The sequence below is a fragment of the Myiozetetes cayanensis genome, unplaced genomic scaffold (assembly GCF_022539395.1).
Source record: "Myiozetetes cayanensis isolate MyiCay16 unplaced genomic scaffold, myiCay2020 scf4, whole genome shotgun sequence".
Classification (NCBI taxonomy): domain Eukaryota; kingdom Metazoa; phylum Chordata; class Aves; order Passeriformes; family Tyrannidae; genus Myiozetetes; species Myiozetetes cayanensis.
Window position 1 is genome coordinate 38,985,244 of NW_026087631.1, and position 27,477 is coordinate 39,012,720.

At 38.5% G+C, this 27,477-nt stretch overlaps 1 protein-coding gene across 4 annotated transcripts in view; it reads left to right on the forward strand.

Annotated features, from left to right (window-relative positions):
* The window catches only part of PRUNE2 (prune homolog 2 with BCH domain), a 137,112-nt gene that overhangs the window by 63,066 nt on the left and 46,569 nt on the right, over positions 1 to 27,477 (forward strand). For all 4 annotated transcript variants that reach the window (XM_050329682.1, XM_050329681.1, XM_050329679.1 and 1 more), the window contains exons 7-9: positions 16,990 to 17,148; positions 18,138 to 24,642; positions 25,086 to 25,917. In XM_050329682.1, the coding sequence (XP_050185639.1) occupies positions 16,990 to 17,148; positions 18,138 to 24,642; positions 25,086 to 25,917 (7,496 nt within the window). The remainder of the gene's footprint in view (positions 1 to 16,989; positions 17,149 to 18,137; positions 24,643 to 25,085; positions 25,918 to 27,477) is intronic.

A 27,477-nucleotide genomic window follows, 5' to 3' on the forward strand; every position in this document is an offset into this window, starting at 1 on the left:
ATGAGTTTAGGAGTATAACTAGGTCATGCAGAAAGAAAATTAGAGAGACAAAAGCGCAATTTGGCTACTTCTGTAAAGAATAACAAAAAGCACTTCTATAAATACATTAATAACAAAAGGAGGGGCAAGGAAAACCTCCATTCCTTGTTGGACTTGGGGGGGAACATAGTTAACAGGGATGAGGAGAAGGCTGAGGTACTTAACACCTACTTTGCCTCAGTATTCACCAGTAGAACAGATGGCCCTCGGGACAACTGTCCTCTGGAGGTGGTAGACAGGGACAGGAAGCCAAACAGCCCCCCTGCATTCCAGGAGGAAACAGTCAGTGACTTACTGAGCCACCTGGATCCACACAAGTCCATGGAACCAGATGGGATCCATCCTAGGGTGATGAGGGAGCTGGCAGAAGAGCTTGCCAAGCCGCTCTCCATCACTTACCAACAGTCCTGGCTCTCTGGGGAGGTCCCAGACGATTGGAAGCTGGCAAATGTCACGCCAATCTACAAAAAGGGTTGCAAGGAGGACCCGGGAAACTCCAGGCCTGTCAGCCTGACCTCAGTGCCTGGCAAGGTTATGGAGCAGATCATCCTGAGTGCATTCACACAGCACCTACAGGATGGACAAGGGATCAGACCCAGCCAGGGTGGGTTTAGGAGGGGCAGGTCCTGTCTGACCAACCTGATCTCCTTTTATGATCAGGTGACCTGCCTGGTGGATGAGGGGAAGGCTGTGGATGTGTCTATCTGGACTTAAGCAAAGCCTTTGACACTGTCTCCCATAATATACTCCTGAAAAAGCTGGCAGCCCATGGCTTGGACAGGGGCACTCTGTGCTGGGTTAGGAACTGACTGGAGGGCCGGGCCCAGAGAGTGCTGGTGAACGGGGCTGCATCCAGCTGGCGGCCGGTCACCAGTGGTGTCCCCCAGGGATCAGTGCTGGGCCCAGTCCTGTTTAACATCTTCATCGATGATCTAGATGAGGGCATGGAGTCCATCATTAGCAAATTTGCAGATGACCCCAAGCTGGAGGGGAGTGTCGACCTGCTGGAAGGCAGGAGGGCTCTTCAGAGGGACCTGGATAGGCTGGAGAGTTGGGCTGATTCCAGCGGGATGAAGTTCAACAGGGCCAAGTGCTGGGACCTGCACTTTGGCCACAACAACCCCTGCAGCACTACAGGCTGGGCACAGAGTGGCTGGAGAGCAGCCAGGTGGAAAGGGACCTGGGGGTGCTGATTGACAGGAAGCTGAACATGAGCCAGCAGTGTGCCCAGGTGGCCAAGAAGGCCAGTGGCATCCTGGCCTGGATCAGGAAGAGTGTGGCCAGCAGGAGCAGGGAAGTGATCCTTCCCCTGTACTCAGTGCTGGTGAGGCCACACCTTGAGTATTGTGTTCAGCTCTGGGCCCCTCAGTTCAGGAAGGATATTGAGGTGCTGGAGCAGATCCAGAGAAGAGCAACTAGGCTGGTGAAGGGACTTGAGCACAAGTCCTATGAGGAGAGGCTGAGGGAGCTGAGGTTGTTTATCCTGGACAAGAGGAAGCTCAGAGGTGACCTCATCACTCTCTACAACTCCCTGAAAGGAGGTTGTAGCCAGGTGGGGGTCGGTCTCTTCTCCCAGGCAACCAGCAGTAGGACAAGAGGGCACGGGCTTAAGCTCTGCCAGGGGAGGTTTAGGTTGGATGTTAGAAAGAAATTCTTTACAGAGAGAGGGATCAGGCACTGGAATGGGCTGCCCAGGGAGGTGGTGGGTTCTCCATCCCTGCAGGTGTTTAAGAAGAGACTGGATGTGGCACTGAGTGCCATGATCTAGTAATCACAGTGGGGTTGGATCAAGAGTTGAACTTGATGATCTCGGAGGTCTCTTCCAACCCAGTTAATTCTATGATTCTATGAGTCACTAGTACACACAGTGAAATTGCCAGCAGTTGGTAAACCTGTGTTATACTACAGGAATGGTACTGACCTAACATAATTAGAATAAATAGAAATTTCTGGAAACTAATTGGCCTGTCTGCTGAACATATTGGAAAATAATGACTTTTGCATGTCACTCTTCCTGTAATGAAGCTGCTTAGCTACTGTAAATGTAAGGCAGAGACAAGGGTGCCACAGCTAACTTTGGCCCAGCGTAACCAAGTGTGTGTCCCCTGACAGGCATCTGCAAAGAACTTTTTTTTATCCTGTTTTTGCCATGTTGGTAATGATTCCTGTTCTCTCTTTGGAAGGAACTAACTGTTTAATAAACGAGTTGCTAAAGGCATTGTGCTTGCATAACTGCTTATTAGAAAGATCCATAGGAAAACTTAAATGATTTACAAGAAATTGAATTGCTACTCTTATTTTTAAGAAGACTGGGATTTTTTTGGTGGCAAAGTTTAGTATACAGCATTTGACCATCTCTGTCTAATTCCTAGTTCCCAGTTCAGAAACAGCAGTGTGGATGAGATTAAGACAGTTCCTTTGGTAATATGTTGATCCTTGTTTGTTCATGTGTCTTGGAGGAAGATGTTCAGCTTTCCTAGCAGACAGATGAACTGACTGAATGGAAAATGAATTCTCTTTCATCTACAGTTGTATTCCATGTGAAAGTTAAGCCATATTGACAAGTCATTATTGGTGGTCAAGCAAAGTGCCAGTGATTTAGCATACAGTGCAAAGCTGCCTAAGAAATAGTGTGAATATTTTGTGTGTACTGGAACTGATTGGAGAATACTTACATGTACATTACTGACATATGCCAGGTTCTCTGAAGTCAGTGAGAGGATTTCCATTAACTTCTGGTTTGTGTGATTCTATATTGGCCTATTCATTCAGGCTTGCGGAATGAACACTTCAAGGTAATAATTACTTTTCTATTTTTCAATATGCAGAGAACCCATTTAGAGTAGGGTGTTTCAAACCCATGGATCTGTGGTGCTGAAAGGGAACATGTGTTGGGAACCAAAGGGTGAAAGTATAAAAAAGACTGAGGTACAGTCAAAGAGTATTTTGTCTCAATGGGAAACTGTGTTTGCAATTAGAGAGATATGAGGCAAATGAAAAAGACTAGCTAAAGATAAATTTTTGGAGTGGCATCAATGGTTCTTGCTGAGAATTTAATTGTAATAGGAAGGAGATTGAGGAATTGGTAACAGAGTTCATGACAGGTGATAGGGCAAATAAAAAATAATGTAAGTCAAGAATTTGCATCACTGGAGGAAGAAAACTTGTAGGAGAAAATAGTATTTTGGAGTCAGGAGAGTGAATAGAAGATGTAAAGTTTTTGAACAAAATGGTTTGCAATTCAAAGACTGAGAGGAATCAAACAGGCCTTCTAAAAACACAGAAGATTAAGCTAGATGAAACAGAAGGCTTCACCAGTTACTAAAATTTTATGTAACAATCCAAAACTAACATATTAACAATTTAGAATATATTAAAAGTGATAGACCTGAATCCTGCCTGAATGGTTCTTTTGATTTATTATCAGCTGATCATTTTCAAAGCAAGATTTTTTTTTTGTATCAGTTATCTTGCAACTTCATTTCTCCATCTCTATATATGGGTGAAATAGCTTTAATAATTATGTAACTGTTGTTCATTCTTGAAGTGAGATTGTGAGTTGCTTCCATAAATTAGCAAAGTAAATGTGATGGGGAAATACTAAAAATATTTAAAGTTGCCATTTAAGTTTTAAACAACTTAGAGAATTTCAGGGCTTATAAATTGCTAAAAATTTTGTTAACTGAACCATCAAACAGAAACTGTATTCCTCAGCAGATTTTGTTGGTTTGCCCTTTTTTTTCCATTGGTGAACTAATAATTTCACATTAAATACCGTTCCCATTTAGAAGCAATAATGCATTAATGCAGTTGATGAGAGATGTCATCCCACAGAATATTTTCAGAATTTCTTCTTCTTTTTACATGCAAGTTTGTGAGTTCCATCCAAAAGATTTTTGCTGTTTCTACAGTTTATACTAGTGTTAAAAATGTTGGTATTTTGTTATTAAATACAAGTGACACTGAATGACTTATTTAGAATTCTGCACTGGAGGATGAATTGCAGGTTTCCTCCTACTTTCTATACAGAAATAAGCTTTTCCTCTCAGTAATAATGTTAAGGAACAGGCTTGCTGTCAGAGACAGGGATGCAATGAAACTTTGCTAGGCCATATCCCAACAATATCAGGTGAAAACATTTGCTGATTCTTCTCTTTGGATTGCAATAGGAAGTGTGGCACATTTTTTCTCTCCTTTACCAAAGAGGCGGCAGGGCTGGCTTCCATCAGAAAGGAAGGAAAAAACCACTAACAGTCTTGCCCCAAAAAGACCTCAGGACTAATGCAGCTATATTATTTCCAAGTATGCTCCTGGCTGAAGACTGATGATTTATTATTAGCTTGAATGAAAGTAATTTTCAAAGATTAGGAGCAAGTTATTTCCTGTTACAAATACAGAGGACATGTGTGACATGTATAATATAGAAGGTATTAATATATATATATAATTTTTCAGACTGTGCCTGTGATGGTATCTATTTACAAAATTGCTAGCTTCTTGCTATTGAAAGTGTTTTTAATGGTACATCTAGTCTTGCTGTCTCCAAAATTAAGAGTTCCTGAACTGGAGAAAAAGTATTATTTCATTCCTCTATAGTGACAGCAGCTAAAGAGATACAACGCTTTTTGCTGGACAAAACTTCTTGTTTATGGGGAAGTGGCAATAGTATAATGTCGTCGTTATGACAAAGCAAGCTTCCATTTCCAATGTAGACTGCAAACATTAAAAATGCTCATAAGAGTAGCCTGCCATCCCGCCTTGGCATTTTGTTTTTTCTTTGATTATATCTTTATGAAGAATTAACATTTTAATATAACATTTGTTCATGGATTTGCAGTGGTTAAATCAATAGTTAATGAGGTTCGTAGTATAATTTGAGCTTGTAGTTTGTTTATGCTAGACCAACTTTATCCATACCCCAAACAAATTATCTCTTATAATCACCAGCCTGAAGATAAATCTCTAAATGTTTTTCTGATGATAGTGCTGTGGTTGGCAGGTGTTAGAAGTGCCTCCCAGGGACAAAGATTGAAGATGGGCTTGTTCTCACAAATCCTTCAGGCGAGGTTGTTTAGCTTTCTATCCTGTCATCTGCAGAGGAGCCTTGTATGGTGCCCTGCTAATGAAATCTAATAGGCAAAGGTCATATATCTTTATGAAGAAAAATGCAAAGCTGGTGAGTGATAAATGTGCTTCATGGGGTTCAATGGACGATGCTTAGTGATAAAATCCATGTTTAAACAGTGTTTCAAGTGTCTTGGCATATCTTTGGGTTTTGTGCCTTAACAATTTTTTATAACAATTCTCATTACTAGTGATGGGAATAGATAAATACAAAAATAGTTGAATATGCATGAAAAGTTGTTTATGTAATTAAAGAAATAGGTGGGGGACTCTGAGTGGGTAATTAGTTTTCAGTATTCATAGCATAATGAGTAAGATGGCTCACATAACAGTACAAAGCAGTATTCTATTTAAATTTAAAAGCTCTATTGACAAGCAGTGGAAGCATACTAGCTAGTGTGTTGATGTGAAGATTTAGGTACATTCTAACATCAGTTGTAAATCAAAAATACCTTTGTCAAATGTCAAAGCATATATTAAAAAAAGGGGGGAATAGAAACAAAACATGCTTGTGGAAAATTTCAGACAGAACTCCTAAAGAATGCAAGTCAGTGCCTTTAAGAAATTGCTAGTCTCAAGTTAGAAGAAATCAAATAAACCAGATATTTTTGAATCACTGCTGGTTTTTAGGAAGTTACCAGTTCATTTGCTATAGTTATACTGCTGAGCAAAGAGACAGTTCAATAAATCAACTCAGGCTTGATGGATTCTACAAACCATTGCAATGAGCGCGTGGAAGAGGAAAGAAATCTCTTAGTATTCCCTCTTTGACAAAAGGATATGCAAAGAGCCTGAATGGATGAACGGTTGATTAATTTTACCAGAAATTTTCTTGACAGGCAGAAATGTGTTTTTGCATTATCATGTTTGCATGGGGATTTTTTGTAAGTTATGAATTATTACATATAACCTTACACCTGAGACTTAGATGGCTAAAAGAGACAGCTCCTGGTCAGTGTATATATGGTTGTAATGTTTCATATGTTTTAATTCATCAGTCTGGCAAGTCTCCCTTTTGCTTCATACCACTTGCTAATCAGTCAACAGTGAAATCAAATATTGTGTGTGACTAAATGAACCTTGTAAATGTGTGGTATGTTTTGTCTTTTTCAGTATTTTTAATTGATTTACAACTATGGAAAAATCAGATGGAAGTTCTTAACCTAGACTCAGAAAACAGGATGATATAAAGGAGAATAAAAAATTATAATATAGGCTATGTCCACAAAGCTTATTGATTAATAAGAAACAGTGCTTCTTTTTCTGCTATAAGTTTCTGAGGTAAATAATGTGTTAGGTTGTGTATTCTGCATTGACTTTAGAATGGAGATATTTCCTTTTAACTTTGTACATATTTTGTGCATATTTTCTATAGGTGATATTTGCTTATAAATGTGGTGCATAAGGAGGTCCTTTGCTTTTAGGTGTTGGATACCCATAGTTTCAAAAATAGAGACTTTCCTCTGCATTCTATTTCCCCCCGAAAAATATGTACATACTTACTTCAGCCTTTAAAATGATCTGCAGAAGGTATATTTCAGCATAGTGCAAGTACATTTTCCTGTATTTCTCTACTTGGAGCAAAAGTCATAGTGTTACGATTGCAAGTTTTCTACTTTGTCCCTTTAATTGTTTTACAGGGTCAGAGTTTGAAAGACACATTTGAAAAAGAAGGTGGCATTTAAACCTTTAAACTTGAAAATCACAGCTATATCTTTTGCTGTATTTTGCATTTTTACCAGCTCAAAACTACTTACCCTTCAACTACCAAAAATGCTCCAAAATGGCAGCTTTGTCCTTATCAGTCATGGGTTTTTTATTACAGAAAACATTCACTAACAATGAGACAAATTACAAGCACTTTGAATTTCTTCCCATAAAGATGGAAATAAATAAGCACTTTCATGTTTATATCGCTAGGCTAGATGTTGTATATCCATTCTTTGGCTCCTGTGCTGCTGCAAAACTTTTTTTCTTCTAGATTTTTAGGTCACAGCAATCTAATGTCATTTCACAGCATCTTATTTCAGTGCACACACAACACTATGCAGACCACTGCCTACGTTAACGTCTTCAGGGTATGCCCTCAATGTGGCCTTATCTTGTGCAGTAGTGGCACTGCCTTAACAGGGCTTCATCTCCAGCCCTTCTGTTACTTCTTTGACTATTTGTGCACACACCCCACCAACACCAGGGAACATTTCTGACTTTCATTTCAAACAGTTAGTTGTACACCTCAGCATTCTGGGTCATCTGCCTTGCTTATGGATAAGAATTTGTGTTCCTTCAGGTGGGTGGCAGTGTTGCACATCAAGGGTAGGAGGAAGAATGTTCTAAGCCGAATGGGCCATTATGATATCCTTATGTTACACTGATATCATAATGTCCTTTAAGATGCATTAAGATACCCCAGCTACTAAATTCAAAGCTATCTCAGCTAGTTCTGTAAATGGAGAATAATGGAACTGTAGTTTGGCGGTTTAGCTGAGCAACATTTTTATATCTCAAGTTTTATGAATGAGTTGAGTCTTTCCAGTCTTTCCGGGAAATCATGTGCTGTGCTAAATACGCAAAAAACATGGACATCTGTAATTCTAGTTAATCACATGTTAAAATGGATAAGCCTGAATTTGAATACACAGAATTTGTACTTGGATCAAATGCAAGTAAAACCTGTTTAGCTGCAATGTGAATTCATAAAGAGCACATCATTGTTAAGACACTATGATGAAATGTACCAGTGGTGTACAAAAGACCACTTTTTACAGTGGCTAAACATCCCTTCACTGAACAAACATAATAATTTTTTTATTATTATTATAGAGGAATCCTCCTTTCTTCTTGCCTTTTTTTTTTAAGTTATCTGAATTTTATGAAAATAATAGACTGTAAATGCACATCCATCACCAGTAGTAAGGTGGGTGAGCTCAGTTCTAAACAGGCATTCATTGCATTATTCCATGTGCAATGATTCACAATGCTACAGTATTTCCTGTTCAGAATTTTTCTAAGTCAAGTTTGAGATGCCTAAAGTTAAACATAAGGTGTGACTGGGGTTGTTATAGAGCAATATAGCAAGGCTCACAGATTCCCATCCTCCTACTCCTTTATTTAGGACCTAATACGTATTTCTCTTTGGAAACTTTAGACACAAAAAAAGTCAGAATTAGCTGCTACTTTGTTCTTTTCAGAAGACTGATAAATATCAGTGTAGAAGAGCTGCTATCTTGTCATCAAAATGCACAACAGAAAAGACAGTTAATTTTTTGTAGAGCATTTTCACCAGTTGTGTTGATAGAAAAAAAGAGGTAAAACAACAAATACATTTTTTGCGTTTCTAGAGTCTTATAAATATCACACTGTTTATACTGTTCTTTCAATTTTTAGTTACCTTACCTGAAAACTTTTAAGAAAAAAATGAGTTGGGTTTTGTTTGTTTGTTTGGGTTTTTTTTTTTTTGTTTTTTTTTTGTTTTTTAAGGAGGGGGCCTTGTAATTAGCTGGATTTACAACAAATGGCACACAGACTGTTAGCTCTGCATGTGTGCTATAACATTGGTGTTTACCCTATTATATTGCAATTTAAGTATGTCATAAAGTTTTATCAGTGATCATATAGAAATAAAGTAGAATGCAGAAGAACCAACCATGAAATATTAAGCGAATGCAGTGTGAAGCAGTATGTATTGACTTCTGTATTGTGATAATTGCGTCAGTTGTGAAAATTGTAGTGGGATACAATATTCCTCATTTATATTTTCTGACGGTTGGGTATTTTTAGCAAATGAGTTGTCAGCAGAAAGGCTTCATTAGACCCATCAGGGTATCTGCCCATGAATAACGAATTCCAAACTGTACTGACAGTTTCCTTGAGCCAAAATGATGGAGCACCTCTGACAAAAGCCATATTGTGCTCTCCATGTGAGGAGTGTGAAGAACAAAAGAGACAGTTTGTTCTTAATTTGGTCAGGTTAATATTGACACAGTTAGCTTAGAAGAGTCAGAAGTGTGTGTAATGTACACTTGCAGTGATCACTTGAGTAATTGGCTGTTGGCTTCATGAATAAGAAAGTAGTGCAAGAGACAGAATTTACAGATTCTCTTTGAATATTTCTTGGAGATTTTGCTTGTTTTAAAGGATTAACCAAGTTCATAGTTATGTTAACTATTACATTTTAAAAACAGGTTCCTGTAGGAAAATCGAGTTTCAAAGAAGTTTCACAATATATAGCCTAGATCAAATGGTCATCATCATGGCTAGGCTTTGCGGATGAAGATTTGAGAAATAAAATGGTATTTCTCAACAAAAATACATAATAACTGAACAGACCACATTCAAAAATCCTTCAGAAGTCTATGGATTTCTTAAACTTTCTTAAATGTTTACCTAAATGATAAGAAAAATATTTGTAGGTTTCAGAATGTTCCTCATATTGTTATGTTACAGCATAACCTATTTATGTGCATTAGAAAAAAAAAAAAAGTACCATTTTATTACACGTTATTGTTGTGGGTGGAAGTGGAAAGTTTAGACAAAATTAATTAAAAAACCCTTCCGTTGTGTCACAAGGTGAAGAAAGGACTCCTTTGCTTTTAAACCCCTTCTCAGAGAGGAGTCTAGGTGGAGCTGAATCCGGTCAGCCTCAGATTGTGTCAACACTTTAGATTTAAGGAATTATAGAGGTGTGATTGAGCAACTTTTTTCCCAGAGGTTTTAATGACTGGCAGAATGAAAATATTTATATAAAATTAATATTTTAAATGAATGATCAGACAAAAGATCTTAATCAGAACTATTTACTATACAACATAAAAGCTAAAATTACTAGTAGTATGGTATAGGACAGTATAGTGCACTGAACTGAAGCAATTATTGAAACAATTATATTGAGGCTAGGAAAAAGAAATAATTATTAAGTAGAAATTTGATGTAACTCACCCCTACCAACACTGGTGGGGAGATCTCTTTCTCAACCTTGAGGAATATGCTTGAGCCAAGGGAGGAATCTCCACACATACAGCCCAAGAAGGGTTATGTTAGAAAAAACGAACTGTATGAGAGGGGACTGGACTTTTAGAGTATAAGGTGATTGACTGCTAGTCACAGATCTACAAGCCAACAGACTAGTTTATCTGTCACATCCTGTTTCAATAGCAGGATGTGTATTTGAAGACTGGTGAACCAGGATGGTCTTAGCATACTTTAACACCAAGACAGCGCCAGCAGTTGATAGCTTGCATTATTGGATTTTAGGTGTTATCAAGGGTAGATTCTCCTGCCACAGTTATGACACTAAATTTCTCCAGTTGTCATATTTACTGTTAACTGTGCAAAATATATTTACTACTAGATTCTGTTTATTTCAAGTACATACATTTCAGGTATACTTACAATCCATTTTTTTTTATAGGTAACTTTATGTTTACATGTGCTGTTTATTTGCAGTATACTGTGCAAATATTAGTTAATGCTTAAGCCAACACATGCTAATAAAGTAAAGGAAAGTTGTATAAGAATGACTAGTTGACTGACCTTTGTCATCATTTGGCTGTGTCAGTGTATTTACTGCAGTAATTCATCAACAGCATATTTTACAGTGCTTGTAATTAATTTGGGACATAAATAATTTAGGATTTGTTAAGCTGTAATTTCAGCTTAACAGTTGAAATTATTTGCATTTTTTCACTTCTGAAGAAAATGTTTTATTTTCTGTAAGCATTTATAATATGTTCAATATTCTGGTTTTTACTTCGGTTAGCAAATTTGTGCAAGAGTCCATACGTCTACAAGTCTTTCAGTATATAGTCTTTGGTGGTTTATAAGGCTTTCTTGTTTGCAACTGTCTTTATTTATTTGAATGTTTGAATGCTTATGAAGGGAGTATTGAAATTGTGTTGATATTAGTTTAAAAGAGTAAACTTTAGGGAAATTTGGGAAGAGGGATGGAATGAAACTCTTAGAAGAAATTATTACCTAAATTAATAATATTAACTAAAATAATAGAATTACCTTTGTTTATTTTAAATTCATTATTAATTTTAGGATTTTATTAATAGCCTAGTCAACAAGAAAATTGGTGAAGTAGGCTCATGATGTGTAAGATATAATCAGATCTGGCTTTTATTCAATAACTTAACTAACAGCATTTTACAGCAAACTTACTCTTTGACCTATTCTTGTAAAAATGATATTTGCCTTGTGTTTCATTTCTGGATGTGCTTAATGAAGTAAGAATTTATGGGAAACATTTATTAGTGCTTATTAAAATTATTTTTACGGGAAAATTGAGTAACTTACATTGTAAGGTATTATTTGAATATTAATTATTGGTTAGTAGTAGTACTGTGAGAAGCTTGTATGTTATTTCTCATTCCACAGAATGAGGAATTGGGTTTTATACCTTTACAGAATAGTGTTTTTTTGTCAGAAAGTTTTTCTCATTGACAGGCTATGGAGTCAAGTAATAAATGGGATGTGATCAGCATAATTTTGCTTTTCTTGGACTGTGGCTTGATGTGCCTTAATAATTTCCTCAGTAGTGTAATCAATTGTATGTCACTGTAAAGTATGTCTTGCCCTCTTGCACTTCTAAATCCTCAAATAATTAATGTTTTCTTTAAAAATGCTTCCTTTCAATGTGGTGTATGGTCTTGGCACACCTATACCCATTTTCATGCTGCTCTGAGCAGTCTCTCATCAGTGGATAGTGTTTTGCACCAGGCAGTGCTGGTCCATTATGAACCCAATAAGAAAAGCTTCTGTGAAGTATCTTCCAAACCCCTGTGTATTAGTGCTAACATTATAAGGAGAAAACTCTCTAGTTAATTTTATGTCTCTGTAAGTTGTGGGATCCCTGAGAGCTGCATGCACCGCCATGCTGGAGACACCCTGGTCATAGAAGACCACCTTTTTATCATTTTAGCTATGATGGGATTTCCTTACGAGGAAACAGCTCCATTCCTAATTTCTATTGCCAGATAGAAAGAATGTTAATATGAGAACTTCTTGCTGCACTTTTAGATGTAGTCCTTTAGGGAAAGGACTCATAGGTGAAGTAATTGCTTGTACCAAGTGGATGCTGTCTGTAGGCTTCTCTGGTACGCTTACCTGGCCAGGTTTATTTTGCACCAAAGGAACATGTGTAGAACAACACAGTCTGAAGGCCAAGCTGTGGAAAAACATGTGGTACATGAATGATCTCTTTCTCAGCTTTCCCCAGTGGAGAGGGACAGGTAGCCGGCTCAGTTATTCTTTATTCTTCCCTCAGTCATCAACAGGCTAAGAACCTCAGGAATTAAAAAATACACACTGAATGAGTAAGTTTGAGACCATAGAAGAAATGACGAGAACCTGAAGTACTTTGATCAGGTAATCATGTAGGTAGTATAGGCCCATTTCTATTAATATTAATGTGGCCCAATGTGAAGCTTTCCAGTCCAATTGCTCCACCAGGGATACATACTTGGCAACTTTCCTGCTTGCAGCAGCACGCTGCTGGATCACCTGCTGCTACATCATTTCCTCAGTGTTGCTTTTCCCTGTACAATGTAAATTAGCAAAAAAAAAAAAAAAAAAAAAAAAGGCACAAGGCAAATTCAGATATTATCACCTTCAGGGGCTTTACCATGACTGTTTGCCTCCTTGGTTCCTGCTCTGACTTACAGAACTGACCTTTCATTGTATGGCATGTGCCACACCTGTGTCATAACCATTCCTACTGCTAGCATGTGAATGTTATGTCTTGTTCCATTCTATTTATAGTCTTTCTCTATGATACCCTAGTGGTTCTTGGCCTCAGACTCTAGATATACACCCCTGATTGCCCTGCGTGTACATATCGACTCTTCATGTAGCCATGGTTATGACAAGGGAGTTTTCCTTTGCTGTGTTGGCAGGTTAAGAGGTTCCTTGCTCAAAACACTGCAGAAAATAGGATTTTTGGTACTCCTCAACCCAGCATTTTGTCAGTACCAAATGCAGGCGGATATGATGGCAGATATTATCAGTCAGTGTCACTTTTATGAGGTTTACATTTCAGTTATATTATTTAATCTGAAAATTTCTAATTCCTTGCATTTTCAGTGGATATGAGAAGGTGAAGCATCATGAGGTGATGCTTCATGAAGGTGAAGCTTGAAGGCTAGGCATTGTTTAGAATGATCATTTATTTACGTTTTACAGCCATAACACACCTTTCAGACTAGATCCTGGATTTGTCCATGTTCCTCTCTGTGACCCCCCGATTTTCTTGAGTTGGGTGTGAGTGGGTAACTAAGATAAGAAGCTATCAGGGATTTTCAGATGGTTTTGAATCTGTTCTAGTTCAAATTTTTTTATTTGAATAGATTTTAATTGCTCTAATTGCAGTTAGGAGTAGGAAAACTGAAGTAACTTTTCCATGCTTAAGGACATTTTGGTACTTTTTTAATCTACCCAATACTTGTTGTCTTTAGAAAAAAATGTTACTGGTTTGGACATTCAAACCTTATTCACAATAATTCCTCACCATAACCCCCTATTCAGATTTCACATCTGACTGTACACCAGTAAACTGGCAGCTGACTGTACATTAATCTGTGTGAATTTCACATAAGCCTCATTTTTGGGTGTTAGGCAAGCATCAAAGTGTAGCTTTAGTCTCAGAAAGGAATCTCCTTCCAAAGCATTTGAAAAACACATTTTTTTGGTTTAAGTTTACCTTACAGGGAGTGAAATGCATTTTATGGACACATTTGAGTAGATTAATAAATAGTGTTTGTATATTTGTAACCAAAACAGTAATTTATTACATAGAAGACAGATGCAGGGGAATAACATGCCAATGTGCACATACAGTATGTTGTGTTCATGATGAACTGCTGTTTATTCAGGGCCAGTGTAGCTTGGCAGCATCAAAAGAAATCTTAGCTAGAAGATGACAAAAAAAATCTCAAATACAAACAGCAGAAACATAAAGGAGAAAATAAAATTTTTAAGTCTTTGTTCACTTGTAATTATCAAAACTAAGGACTGAAGAGAGACATTTATACTTTGTGCATTATGTCCCCAGTTGAGAAAGGTGGATATGTATGGTTTATGTTTCAAAATCTAGAAAACTGGGCTAGTTTCAAGCATAAATGAGAATGGAAAGACAAATGTTTACCTACTGTGTGTTTGGTGTGGGATGTGTGTGAAAGTAAGCAACTTTTTTTGATAAAAGTAGTTTAAAACTAGTTTGGCTCACTCAGTCCTTATTTTTTGGGGGGCAGAAAGAGAGATGTATTTTTGGTTTTTGAAGACTTACACAGTAACAATCCATGGTAAAATTGTATACAATTGTGTAACATCAACACCCACACATATAAAGGGCTGCAAAATTGTTAGCTTGTACAATTTCCTTTTAGGTGCTGGATTTTGCATCTCGATACTATTATTTTAACATCTACTATTTTAGATGCAAAATTGGCATATGTTTGTCATTTATAACAAATTTCAAAAATATTTTTCTAATAAAAAAGGGTTTTTATTCAAGAAATAGCAATAGCTATACAGTAGCACAGAATCATAAAATTATTAGGATTGGAAAAGACCTCTGGAGATCATCTAGTCCAACACCACTGCCAAGGCAGGGTCAGCGAAAGCAGATTAAAAGGAAGGCATGTAGGTCAGTTTTATATGTCTCCAGAGTGGGAGGCTCCATAACCTCCATGGGCAGCCTGTTCCAGTGCTCTGCCATAGTCAGCATAAAGTTATTCCTCATGTTCTGGTGAAACTTCTTACGTTTTAGTTTATGGCCAATACTCCATGTCCTCACTGGGCACCACCAAAAAGAATCTGGCACCATTCTCTTGACGTGTGCCTTTGATATATTTATATGATTAATGGGATCCCCATTAATAATAATAATAATAATAATAATAATAATAGAGATGCTCCAGACCCCTAATCATCATTGTGGCCCTCCACTGGACCCTTTCCAGAAGCTCCTTGTCTTTCTTATACTGAGGAGCCCAGAACTGAACACAGCACTCCAGATGTGGCCTCACTAGGGCCAAGTAGAGGGGGAAGATCACTTCCATCAGGCTTTGGGTGACACTCTTCTTGATGCACCCCAGGATACCACTGGCCCTCCTGGCTGCAAGGGCTCACTGCTGACTCATAGTCAACTTGTCAGCCACCAAGACTCCCAGGTCCTTCTCTGCAGAGCTGCTCTGGGTCTAGTCAGTCCCCAGCTGTACTGGTACTTGGGGTTATTCCTCCCCAGGTGCAGGACTGCAAACTTGGCCTTGTTGAACCTCATTAGGTTTCTCTCCACTCAAATATTCAGCCTATCAAGGTCCCACTGAATGGCAGCACAGCCTTCAGGTGTATCAGCCACTTCCCCCAGCTTTGTATCATTAGTAAAATTTTTAGGGTACATTCTATCCCTTCATTCAGGTTGTTAATAAACAGGTTGAATAAGTCTGGCTCCAGTATTGATCCCTGGGAAATGCCACTGACTGCAGGCCTCCAGCTGGATTCTGCTATGTTGATCACAACCCTTGGAGCTCTGCCATTTACCCAGCTCTTGATCCACCTCATCTAACCCACATGTCCTGAGCTTACTTAAGAAGATGCTGTGGGAGAAGTGTCAAAAGCCTTGCTGAAGTCAAGGTAGACAACATGCCCTCATCGACCCATCCTGCCATGCCATCACAGAAGGCTATCAGATTGGTCAAGCAGGATTCCCCCTTGCTGGGTCCATGCTGACTACTTCCAATGACCTTTTTGTTTTCCACAAGCTTGGTGATGACCTCCAGAATGATCTGTTCCATCACCTTTCCAGGGACTAGGGTCAGACTGACTGGCCCATGGTTTCCTGGGTCCTCCTTCTTACCCTTTTTGAAGATGGGAGTAACATTTTGAAAATGGGCTTTTCTCTGGTCGTCATGCACCTCTCCTGTTCTCCACGATTTTTCAAATATGATGAAAAGCAACAGAGTAAATAATATCTGCCAGCTCCCTCAGCACCATCAGGGCCTGTGGATTTATGGTGTTAAATCTGCCTCGCCAATCTCTAACCTAACCCTCTATGACCAAGGGGAAGTTTTCCTTTCTCCAGCCTTCCTCTCTTTCCTCCAAGGTCTGGGGTTCCTGAGAGTCCATCTCAGTAGTAAATACTGAGGCAAAGAAGGCATTCAGTAATTCTGCCTTCTTTGTGTCTTCTGTTACTAGGATACCCATCTGATTCAGCAGCAGCTCCACAATTTCCCTAATCATCCTTTTGCTGTTGATGTACTTGTAGAAACCCTTCTTGTTGTCTTTGATATCTTTTGCCAGACTCAATTCCAAGGGGGACTTGGCCTTCCTTGTTTCAACCCTGCATACTCTGATGATGTTTGTGTAGTTCACCCATGTGGTATGTTCCTTTTTCCCCATCCCATAATTTTCTTTCTTGCATTTGAGATTTACTAGGAGCTCCCTGCTCATCCATGGTCTCCTGCCCCCTTTGCCTGATTTCCTCATCATGGGGATATACTAGTCTTGATCTTGGAGTACTTTTAAACAACCTTGCAAAAGCAAATAGCAGGAAAAAGTAAGAATTATGTTTCACCAGCAGTTTCAAAAAGACAAATCCTGCATTTAGTATTTTAGCGATCTTCCGAAATAAATGTCCATTACTGTGCTGTGAGACAAGTTCTTGATTTTTTTGGGGCACATAGTTGTTTTGACAGATGGAATGGAATTCTTTTGCCTGTTACAGATGCGGATGCTTATTAACATTATTTGCTATTTTTACCACAGATTTGGACGAAAAGAGCAAGGAAAAAATGCTGACATTTCTTTTAATTTCTTACTGTATTTCAGGACTGCGCATTACACAGGAGTCTTGTTGGTGACCTAAAAGCATTCCTGGATAAATATGGGTTCGATGTACTTGTCATTTTGGCCAACTGTTCATCAGAGGAGAAGCAAACAAAACAACAAATAGCAGTATTCTCGGAAAATGTAGAGCTAGGCAATCAAGTAAGTACCTGGAAAAAAATCAGATAATGTGTTTTTTTTAAAGTCTGTATCAAGGTGTTGATTAATTAAGTGAGGTCAAAAAGTAGCAACAGTTGGCCAGCAACTGAGCAGCTATTTAAAATGGCTGCATTATTTATATTATGCAAAATTAAAGACTGTGATATTTATTATTGCTTCAAACCAAGCTAAAAATAGAAAAGTGTATGTATTACAAGAAATACCAAAAGAGGCAAGATTTTTCAGTTCAGCTAAAATGTTCTTTTTTATTTTTTCCCCGTTAGTTTTGGCTTGGGTTTGTATTGTGATCTACACAAATGCGTCTTTGGTAATGAGGGATAAAGAAATACATTGTAAAGAGTAATGACCAGAACTCATATATGTGTATGGTATTCCTAAAGAATTCAAACTCTGCAATTAAACCAAATTCTTACTAGGATGTTCATTTGTCCAAAGCCAGGTTATCCACCTTTTTTTTTTTTTTTTTTAAAATTTATATATTTTATCCCCACATGGAAGAAACCACCTCAGTGGCAACTTTTTGCACCTTTTTTGTGTCTTAAAAAAAGTTCTACTTTTCAGGATAGGTGGTTAAATGACTCCATTGTTTCCAAGGTCAATATAAATGCATTTATTTTATGAATACAGTCATCCCATTCTAGAAATACATTCTAATATACCTTTACCTATGTTACTTAAATTTATTAAGGCAAAATCCAAACACTTATTTGGATTTTCTATTATAACAAGAAGTGAACTAGAAAGTCAGTGGTATAGTTTCTGACCAATTCTATAACCCGTATTTTGTATGTAGAATCCATATTCTAATACTTCATCTATTTAGGGATTATAATAAGGATGCTACAGCAAAATGACCAAGAAATAGGTTAATAGGAAGGGATGGGTATGCAAGTGTTATGTGGTAAAGTAGTCAATATGTGCCCCTATGTCCATGATTGCAATGACTTCTGAAATACCCTATTTTTCAACAGATCTGCTGCGAATTAGAAGAATGTCAGAATCCTTGCTTGGAGCTGGATCCTCTAGAATGTGAATGTGACCAAATTCTCATTTATCATCAAGAAAATTCTTTGGTGACCTGTGATCAAATATTTCTTCTAGTTAAGGAAGTTATAAATAGAAGGCAACCAGAAATGGTATCAAACAGTAGAACTTCTTCTACTGAAGCTGTTGCTGGAAGTGCTCCACTTTCACAAGGATCCTCTGGTATTATGGAGTTATATGGGTCTGATGTAGAACCACAGCCCAGTTCTGCCAATTTTATAGAAAATCCTCAAGATCTAAATGGATCTATGCAAGCCCATATTGATGTTAATGTAGACCTTGTAAGTCCAGACAGTGGATTGGCTACCATTAGAAGCAGCCGGTCTTCAAAGGAGAGTTCTGTTTTCCTTAGTGATGATAGCCCTGTTGCAGAAGGTGCTTCTTCCCATCACAATCTTCTGCTTGGCTTTGATTCCTACAGCCCTATTCCTGAAGGAGCAATAGCTGAAGAACAAAAGCCTCAGTCGGGAAACAACAGCGATAACTTTGATCTTTTCAATTTTGATCTAGCACCTGTGGTTACAGCTCCATCTGAGTCATCTTCTCATTCTGTTGATTGTTCCCCAGAAGATGACTATTTCCTTAATAGTGATTCATCAGAAGGGCATCGGCTCACTGTGCAGAAAGAACTTGGTGAGGCAAACATATTAGAAAATGATACAGCAAATTATTCAACTGATTTACTTATGACAAAAAACGAGGAAGACAATTTGGCTGAATTTGAGGAGAATCCAGGAGAAATGTGTGAGGAAACTTCAGGTTTGATCAATTTAGTTGAAGGTGATTCTTCTTCACCAGAAATTTTGAAATCTGCTGATTCAAGAATTCCACCCACTCCTATGAACAGCCTTGTAGAAACTTCACCATTAGATAATGGACAGCCTTTAATTTTCCCTCAAGATGTCATAAAAAAAATTAATGAAATAGATGGCACAAATTTTTCTCAGTCTTGTGTTAAATATGGGAGCTGGTGGGATAGCTTTGACCTAGAATCCAGAAATGCTGATGCATGGAGTTCAAGTGAGCAGCAATCTGTATTTCAGAGTCCTGTCTTATGGGAAGATTCTAAAGAAAGTCCCTTGCTACAAGAACATATTGATAGAAGAGCCTCAGATTCTGTGTTCCTACAAAACCAGCCAAAGCATATGGAATACATGAGAGCAGGTCTATGGAATAAACAGTTTGAACACGATGATTGGAACCATGAGAATCAAGAGAAAAACAGTGAACATCCACGTTTGCAAACTGCTTCTTTAGATGAGACAAAGCAAGAACTGGAGAGATTTACTGACCCATGGAAGGTCAGCCAGCCAACACCTGTGATGTCAGATGCATGGTGTAGTGATGAAGGAAAAGGTAGTCAGCTAGCTGGAGACTCTTACGAAATCTGGACCAAGTTTGATGAAGGAGATGCTGCTGAATCCTCAGAAAATGTATGGAATGTGCCCAAACTGCACAGAGAAAAAAAATCATTGAATATTCCTGAGGAATGGGCCATATCAAAAACTAGTTTATCAGATTCTTCAGAAATCACAGTGGGCAATGAGCCTGAAAATCTAGAAGCCTGGGACAAAGGAAGATATTATTCAGTAGAAGAATATGGAAAATCTGAAAATACAGATTCTGTTTTCAATAATATGCAAAATAATTCCAAGCTGAAAACAGGGGAAAAAAATTTATTTGGTGACCCTAAACATAGACCAAAACAATTTGAAAATATAGATACCTGGAATATGTACGATAAAAACATCAGGAAGGAAGTAACAGAAGTAGTGGTGCCATGGGAGAATTCCTTGTTGTATAAAAACTTAGATCTTAGTTCTTCAAATATGGGGGAAGATTTAGTTGTTTCTCCACCAGACACCAATTATTCAACATCTGATTCATATGTATCACCTACATATGTGGAAGATGAAAGAGAAAATGAGGACAGAGATTTTGATGAAGAAACAGTTATTGGTAAATTCATGAACCCACATTTGGCTGAGCCAAAAGTACTTAAGAAAGCAAGTAAGGAACCATCATCTCCTAGCAACGTGCCTTTTTCAAGCACCAGAAATACAGATATCTGGAATACTCCCCTAAATAATATCACCCAGTTACAAGAAAGAAATTCTGAAATTACTGCTAAACCTTTTCTCAATTCAGAACAAACAGCTAATCCGTGTTTTTCAACTGGGATATGTACCAGTGAAAATAATATTTCTATATCTGAAAACAGAAGACTAGGACCGGCATATAGTCAAACAGTAAATGACTTATCACCACCACAGAATGAATTAAATACTAGACAGACGGCAGCTGACAATATAGAAAGAGTGGACAGTGTTCCTGTAGAAGACACAGACACATCTGTGGCAGCCTTGGACACTAGAATTAGTTCAGATCTGAAAATATGTGACTTAGGGAGTGAAATACTTAGTAAGAAGGCAGCACAGAACACTGCTGGTGTTGATAGAGAGCTGGATAGTCAGGATTCAGTGCAGCAGCTGAACTCATGGAGTTTACAGAGTGAGCAGGGTTGTAAGGAAGGCTGGGACGATTCCACTGTCATCTCTCAGGAAGGAAAAGAATGTAAGAGGACACATGAGAAAAGTGAACAGCAGATGATTAGTGACACTTGTAATAAACCAGTACAAGAGGACAGTGAACCTTCATGTGAAGCAGATTTGGAAGAAAATGGGTCAACTGAAGTTTCCACCTCCCCAGAAAAAATGAGGAGTAGTGTTAGTTTGGAATTGTTAGTCACAGAGAATGAGTCATTTTCCAATCAAAGCAACCCCATTAGTCAGGAAGAGAGGAAAGACTCGTTGCAGAGTAATGTAGAATCTTCTTCAAGTGCTTCTGAAGAAGGCAGAAATTACGAATCTTTTGATGATGCCACACCACAAAATTACAGTTATAGTGAAATATCACAGCTGCTTTCTGAGAGAGCTGAAAAAGAGGCTACAATGATAGAGGATGCAACAGGTCCCCAGATGGAAAGTATTTCAGAAGGTTCTGATAAGGGTAATGATAATCCTGAAAATAGTTATTCTGCAGTGTCTGGAACCTCAGACATCTGGAATGACTTTGGAAAGAATGGCTGTGGCATAGGCACACCAGTTCCTTCAGTGAATGAACCACAAGAACCTCTGGGAGAAGAGAAAGAAGGCTTACATAAAGTGGCTCCTAAGCATCTAGGCATTTGTAATTCTGAGTTAGTATCTTTCAAAAATAGCTCAGAACTGAAGGGGACTGATGAAAATTCTTTCATAGATAAGTTTAAGAAAAGTCCTTCTGGGTATGTCAGTGTTCCTGACATTACATACATGTCTGTGATGGAAAATTCATTTTCACATGAAATAGGTTCTGGGAGAAATGAAAACTCTGAAAATTTAGGATCTGATAATACTCTTTGTGAAGAGCCATGTGCAGTGCCTAGTGACAGTTTTCCTCAAACTGCCTGGAATTCACAGCCATGTGACGATTTACAATCTCCTGGAACAAGTCCTGAGGCAAGTGAAGTCCTTGAAATGGCAAATACCACAAGTAGCCTTTTGAAGAATATACAGATCAAAAGTTATTTGGAAGAAGATAGCTTGTGGAATAATTCAATAAATGATTATGCACACTCAAGTGGAACAAGTCCTGATCTGAGTGACACATATGTGAATGTATGGGGAGACCTTCCAGCTGTCAGTCATCACAAAAGAAGTAGAGATATGTGGGAGATTAAAAATAATAAAAATCTTGAAGATTCTTGTAAAAGGAATGAATTTCAGAATGAATGTGAAGAAGGATTTGAAATGAGTGCTGAAAATTGCCAAGTTCCTAAAATCTTAGATTTTTGGAATGCCCATGTAGATTTTGATACTGTATCTTCTTTATCAAGTCCTGACATAAATGAGGTTTCAGAGAATTCAGAGGCATGTCCCGAAGTGATTCATGAAGATTCAGTGTGTGAAAACAAACAGCATAAAGCATCTGAAATTGGACAGGATTATGTTCAGTCAAATGCAACAAGTAGTGAAGCAAATGAAGACAGCTTAGGTGCAAAGACTCAGGTGAGAGAGGAGGCCCAGGTAGGCATCTTCAGTGAAAATTCTGAAACAATTAAAGCCAGGAAGGTACTCCAGGAGGATGTGACCATTGACACTATTGAGCATAACAAGACTTTTGAATATTTAGGCCGCTGTGAAACACTTCAGAAAAAAACTCAGGGGAGTATTTTCAATATAAAAACAGGTAGTGGAGAAGACATATATTTGTATCAAATGAATGAGGATGCAACGCCAACTGTTTCTGTTGGTGATAAAGAAGAGTATTCTTCAAAAGCTGTGGATATGTGGAGTATGTCGTTGGAAGCTGATTTAAGAACTGATCCAAAATCCATAGTAGGAACTTTTGGTTTTCCAGATAACAGTTCAGAATGGAGGAATATACAACCTTGTGAAGAAAAGCAATTGGAAGATCAGTATTCTGTTTCAAGTCACTCTGAAACAAACCATTTAACAAACAGTAAGGAGGACTCCTGTGGTTCACCTACCCAAGGTGAAGAACTAACACAAGCAGATCTGACGGAAACAGATAATGATGGAAATCAGCCTGCCCCCTTGTACTCTGATGAAAAAGAAAATGAAAGGCTAGTATATCCTATCAATAGTCCTGATAGTCAGATAAATCAAGACACTGTACAGTTCAAACAATTTGATGCTTTCATGCTGGATAAAGAAGAAAGAGGTGTGACAGAGCAGTTGTTTTCTACAGAAAGGGAAAATCAACTGGCTACACAGGATTCTTTTTCAGGTGGGGAACAAGCTATACCAAGTACATCAGTTCAAGCAATTCCTGTACTGGATCTACCAAAAGACAATGAGGGAAATGTAAGTCTCATTCCTCAAGAACAACAGCAGGACACCTGTGACAGATTAGACGTGCACAACTCCCTACCAGATGCTTTCACTGTAGAAGACTTCCCTTCTGAAATGACAGAAAAGTCAGATTCGGAGTGGAATATATTAGTTCCACAAACTGCACTTATCCCAGATATTTTACAGGATAACACACAAGAAAGTAATCAGCTGTTTTCAGTGGAACCTGACCTGTGGATTAATGCAGAGCAGGTTGTCACTTTGAAACCAGATGGTGAAAATCCTGATATTTTAAGTCACTGTGACCAAGGCAGTGGTTCAGAGTCTTCAAACAGTCCTGATGTGTGCCAGGAGTATGGAGCTAAGCATGCCTCTGTCCCATCTTCTCAGACTGTGGTGGATCCCGAGGACAAGAATAGTCAGTCAATTCACACTTGGTCAAATATGAGTAAAGAGGCGGATTTTGGTTCAAAGCATCAGTTAGTAATGCAGAAGGTGGAGACACACTCTGAAAGTGGTAGCCCCCAGGACTGTGAACCAGGAAAGATCAACGAATTCTATCAGCTCATCTCTTCTAATACTCAGGAGCCTCCTGAACTTGCAACTTTGGAAGAATATGGTCTAGAAAATAAGCTGGTTATTGACCCAGTTGAGTTGACAGAAATTGCCAGTGAAGTTATAAAAGTGACGTCCTTAGACTTAAAAGACATGTTCCATGGAAGTGTCACTCATGCAAGCCATGAAGGAAAACCAACTGACACAGCTCAAATAGCAACCTCCCAAATGCATTTGTTTTTCAGGGATTTAACTCAACCTGATAGGGAAGAAAAAAGCTTAAAGGAAACTAGTGCCTTGGCTGAAGTTGTAAAATATTCGCATGTTGACCATACAGCAATAACTGGTAATGAGCTAGACATGTCAGAAGAATGTATGGATGAATCTGAGACAGGAGTAGAGCATAACATCAGAAACCCATCAGAGAGTAATGTCCTGGCAGAAGCATATAGTGGAATGAACACACTGGCAGTACTAGGCCGTGAAGCAGCAGAAACAGAATCAAAGAATAAACAGACACTCTTTCCCAAATCCTTTTTACCTGGTGGTAATGAACATCATGATTGCGATTCAAATAATCAGCTGTTTAATGACACAGCAAAAGCATATGAAGCTGTAATTGAAAATAATATTCCTGTGTTTAGGGAAATGCCCAATATTCAGTTGCCAGAGTTGTGTAATCCACCATCCTCTGCATCTTTTGATGCTGAATCCTCTGGCAGCAGAGAGCTTGCAAAGGGTGAGCTCTTGTTACAGCAGCCATTTTATGACAGTGTTTCTTTGGAGAAACCTTTACCGTTGCCAGCACCTCCGGAGGGTGCAGAAGACATCCTAATGACCAAAGACAGCATCCTTAAAGATCAGGTGTCTGAAACATCCATAGAGTGCCTTCAGGAAAACCACACCTCAGTACCTTCGCTCTCTGGAGTAGTAACTCCAGAAGATTCTGATCTTTTGCCAGGAAAATCTGAAGCAGAAACCGATCCTGACTCACCGCCAGATGGAGATAGAGGATCACCCGATGGTAAGAAAACCTGCTTTCCAGGGCAAATGCATGGGACACAGAAAGGAGGAAGTGTTTGGAGTATTACTGCTTAATGAGGAAGCTTTGAGTGAAGTTTGGAGTTTTTGTGTCTCCGTGATGTACAAAACTGTAGAGGTGGGAAGACCTCTTGTGTCACTCTCTCAGACATTTCTAAAGCTTTTAAACATTGAAGTAGGAATACTATTTCTTTTGTTTGTACAGGGCCTAGCATATGGGACATTTGTCCCTTAGGAATGATTGCATTGTTAATGTATAATCTTTAAAAATGATGATGGTAATGAAGTTATAAAATTCAAGTACACATTAACAGAGCAAAGCAAACTGTGAAGGGCTTTATCTCACTGTACTGATTTAAGGAAATCATGGTGACTAAAACAGTAATTCAAAAACTAAAAGGAGTTTCTATTTTTCTGTTCTTTTAGAAACTGGCACTGAGTCTCTACTTTGTAGAGAGAATAAGCTGAGACATTCCTCTGAAAGCCCTGAACTGAAAAGTAAAGAGGGTAAAGAAGATGTGAGAATGCAGGTGCTCCAAGATCCAACTTCACTGGAGATGGATTACATCCTTGTTACTGAGGAAGAAAATATGCCTTCAATGAAGGATACCCTTAAAGGAAGTGAAAGTAATTTTGCAGTTCAAGAAGCTAATGTAGCTGAACAAAGCGAATCTCATGAAGGCTTTTTACCGGGCTCCTTGGATACCTTTCAGCCAATCTCCCTTACAAATGAAAACAAAGATTACGCTGTTTATGGGACTCCATGGGACTCTAGTCACTTAGAAGAGAAAAGTTCTTCTGTTGTGCCTCAAAAGCTGGATGGTGAAAGGAGATCACAGGAAAGCTGTGGTCAAGATGAGGGCTGGATTATACTGGGAGAAAATGAAGTAAGTGACATATCACCTGAAGAAATTTCTGCCGAATCAGAGATGCCAAAATCAGGATCTGGACATCCTGTCAAAGAACTGGCAGCTGTTGTAGCAAAGGAATTGATTCTTGACACTTGGACAGAATTTCAGGTAGAAACTCCTGTTCAGAAATCTTTTGAACATGAAGTCCGTTCTCCTTCAGATAGTCTGACTCTTGAGGACAAGAGTTCAGGCATTGCAGGAACACATGTTTTGCAAGTAGTTGGTGGCGATGGTGCATGGGAAGCAAATTCTGAACAGAAACTTGGAAACAACGTAGCAACAGAACAAGAACTGAAGGAGGAAATGGTTCTTCTCAACAGAGATGGAGAACTGAGTCAAAAGTCAGAGTAAGGAAATATCAACTTGTTTTCTTTTGAAAGTCTTCTGTTCATTTGTTATCTATGTTATTGAAGTGTAAGCCATTATGAATAGATAGCAAGACTTTCAAGTCAAAAGTACACATTATATTTACCTTATTTAGGTATCACTGTATTTCTCCCTTTCTAAAAACAGATTCTCAATTCTTGGTTGCTTCATATGAGCCCAACTAGGATTGTTTTACAATTGTTTTGAAGGCCACTTCCTTGCAGGAATAAATCAGTCTTCTTTCTGTGAAGTCCCATAGACTGCGTAACCTGTCTTTAAATCTAAAACAGATGTGGTGAGGGAACACAGGCCAAAACCAGGTACCAGTGATACTGCCAGTTCAGATACATTGCCAATGATGAGATTATGGAGGGATCAAAGTGAAGTACTATCTCTGTCTAATGCAAGACTGCTGGGAAGGAAGATAGGAGGGGGTCAAGGCCAGAGTCAGAAAAAGGTGCTGCTTATGGATGGAAAAAAGCATGAGGGAAAGTAGTGGTCTTTGTGATTATTTTCAGGGTGTAGTCAGCTCAGAGCACATTTCAGAACTGTTTGAACTGAACTGGCAATTGAGGCAGTTTGAGTATATATGGACCTGCCTTTGGGTGGACATGCAGCTTCTGTGCTGACGGCATTATTGCTGCCAGGTGTCTCTCTGCTCTGTCACCAGATGGAGAGAGAGGTCGCCCTCTTAACTCAGTTTATTGTAAGATATTGGAGACAATGCCTCTGTTGTTGACTTTTTTTGCTTTACAACCAGGAGATTGTAACTACTATAGTGGACTTCTAAGGCTGCGCCAGAGATGCAAGTGTGGAAGTTTGACCTCCTTTCTCCTGGGCATCTGCAGCTGACATATTGCAGTTTCACAATGGAGGGACCTGGCATTGTGTTTATACAGTGAAACTCTTGTGAGGAGGAAAAGGAATTTCCCAGTGCAAATAAAACTAGGGAATTTCCCAGTACAAATAAAACTAGGGAATTTCCCAGTACAAATAAAACTAGGTTTCTAACTGCACTTATCCAAGTGCACTTTTTGCTACTCCTCTCCCCACCCCAAACAGTTCCCATTTTACTAAGATTATATAGAATATAGAATATATGTGGTCACTACAGCTTCCAGTTTAGGCTTTTTCTTATCTCATTTAGAAGTTGATTATTATCAAATGCCTTTTAAGGGTAGCAGTGGCTCATTCTGTCCTTTACATTAGTGATACTGAAGCCCAAAGAAGTAAAGAAAAGCAAGGAAGTTGTTCAGCTTCCACATTAACAATTAATTGTGGAAGCGTGGAACCAGTAAAATCTACCTTGGGTTTATGTTTTCTTGTTAGACTTTTTTATTGATAAGGTGTAAAATCTAATGGAAGTTTTTCCCAGCATTAATGTTATTAAAAGTATTTAGTCAGTTCTTTTGTATGAGGATTTCTTAGGCAATAGAGCTTGCTTTTATGGTGTGTTTTCCCCTCTATTTCCCCTGTGCTTGGTAGCTGATGTTCAATAAACTTCTTAGAAGCTTATGTCTTTGGTCAGGTAGATAATTTTT